The sequence below is a fragment of the Penaeus monodon genome, chromosome 28 (assembly GCF_015228065.2).
Source record: "Penaeus monodon isolate SGIC_2016 chromosome 28, NSTDA_Pmon_1, whole genome shotgun sequence".
NCBI lineage: Eukaryota > Metazoa > Arthropoda > Malacostraca > Decapoda > Penaeidae > Penaeus > Penaeus monodon.
The window spans coordinates 38,736,227-38,736,748 of record NC_051413.1 but is presented as its reverse complement, the minus strand read 5'-3'; the positions used below and the strand labels follow the sequence as shown (position 1 = coordinate 38,736,748).

At 37.7% G+C, this 522-nt stretch overlaps 1 protein-coding gene across 1 annotated transcript in view; it reads left to right on the top strand.

Moving 5' to 3' along the window:
- Nucleotides 1–522, top strand: part of LOC119591574 — a gene marked incomplete in the record, with an annotated part of 18,606 nt that overhangs the window by 12,164 nt on the left and 5,920 nt on the right. Inside the window, 1 exon segment of the mRNA XM_037940336.1 lies at nucleotides 28–200. Coding sequence (XP_037796264.1) covers nucleotides 28–200 — 173 coding nt within the window.

The following is a 522-nucleotide window of genomic DNA, read 5'->3' as shown; positions in this document are numbered from 1 at the left end:
AATCAATACCAATCGTTTTGCTTTCAGAAACGACTCGACCACTACAAGGTCACCATATTTTTGTCAAACATGGGCAAGTTTATCAAGACGTTGATAATCAAGCCAATGACGAATTTCTTCAGCCTTTACGAGTTTTGCAACATGTCCTGTTTCATGAACCACAAAGTCCCGGGCACGCTCGAGAACGTCCATACTTTCAGGTAGGCCTTCAGGGCATCGTAAAGGTAGGCATCCAGGGCTTCGTACTTATGATGACAAGATAAAAGGACTTGTTTACCTATTTTTTCTTATCGTATTGGTTATTTATAAACTGCGATAATATTGCTTACGGGTAGGCCTATCGTTTATCATAGATTAAGTAATGTCAGAAAGATAGATTATACTTATTTTCATCCCACCGAACTGGTTATATTTATATTGACTTATCATTTTTCGAAAAGGCTGCTGTAAATATTGAAGCATGCATGACTGGTGTTTATTTCGTAATCCCTTCGTCACTAAATCGAGGCATTTTCTTTTGAT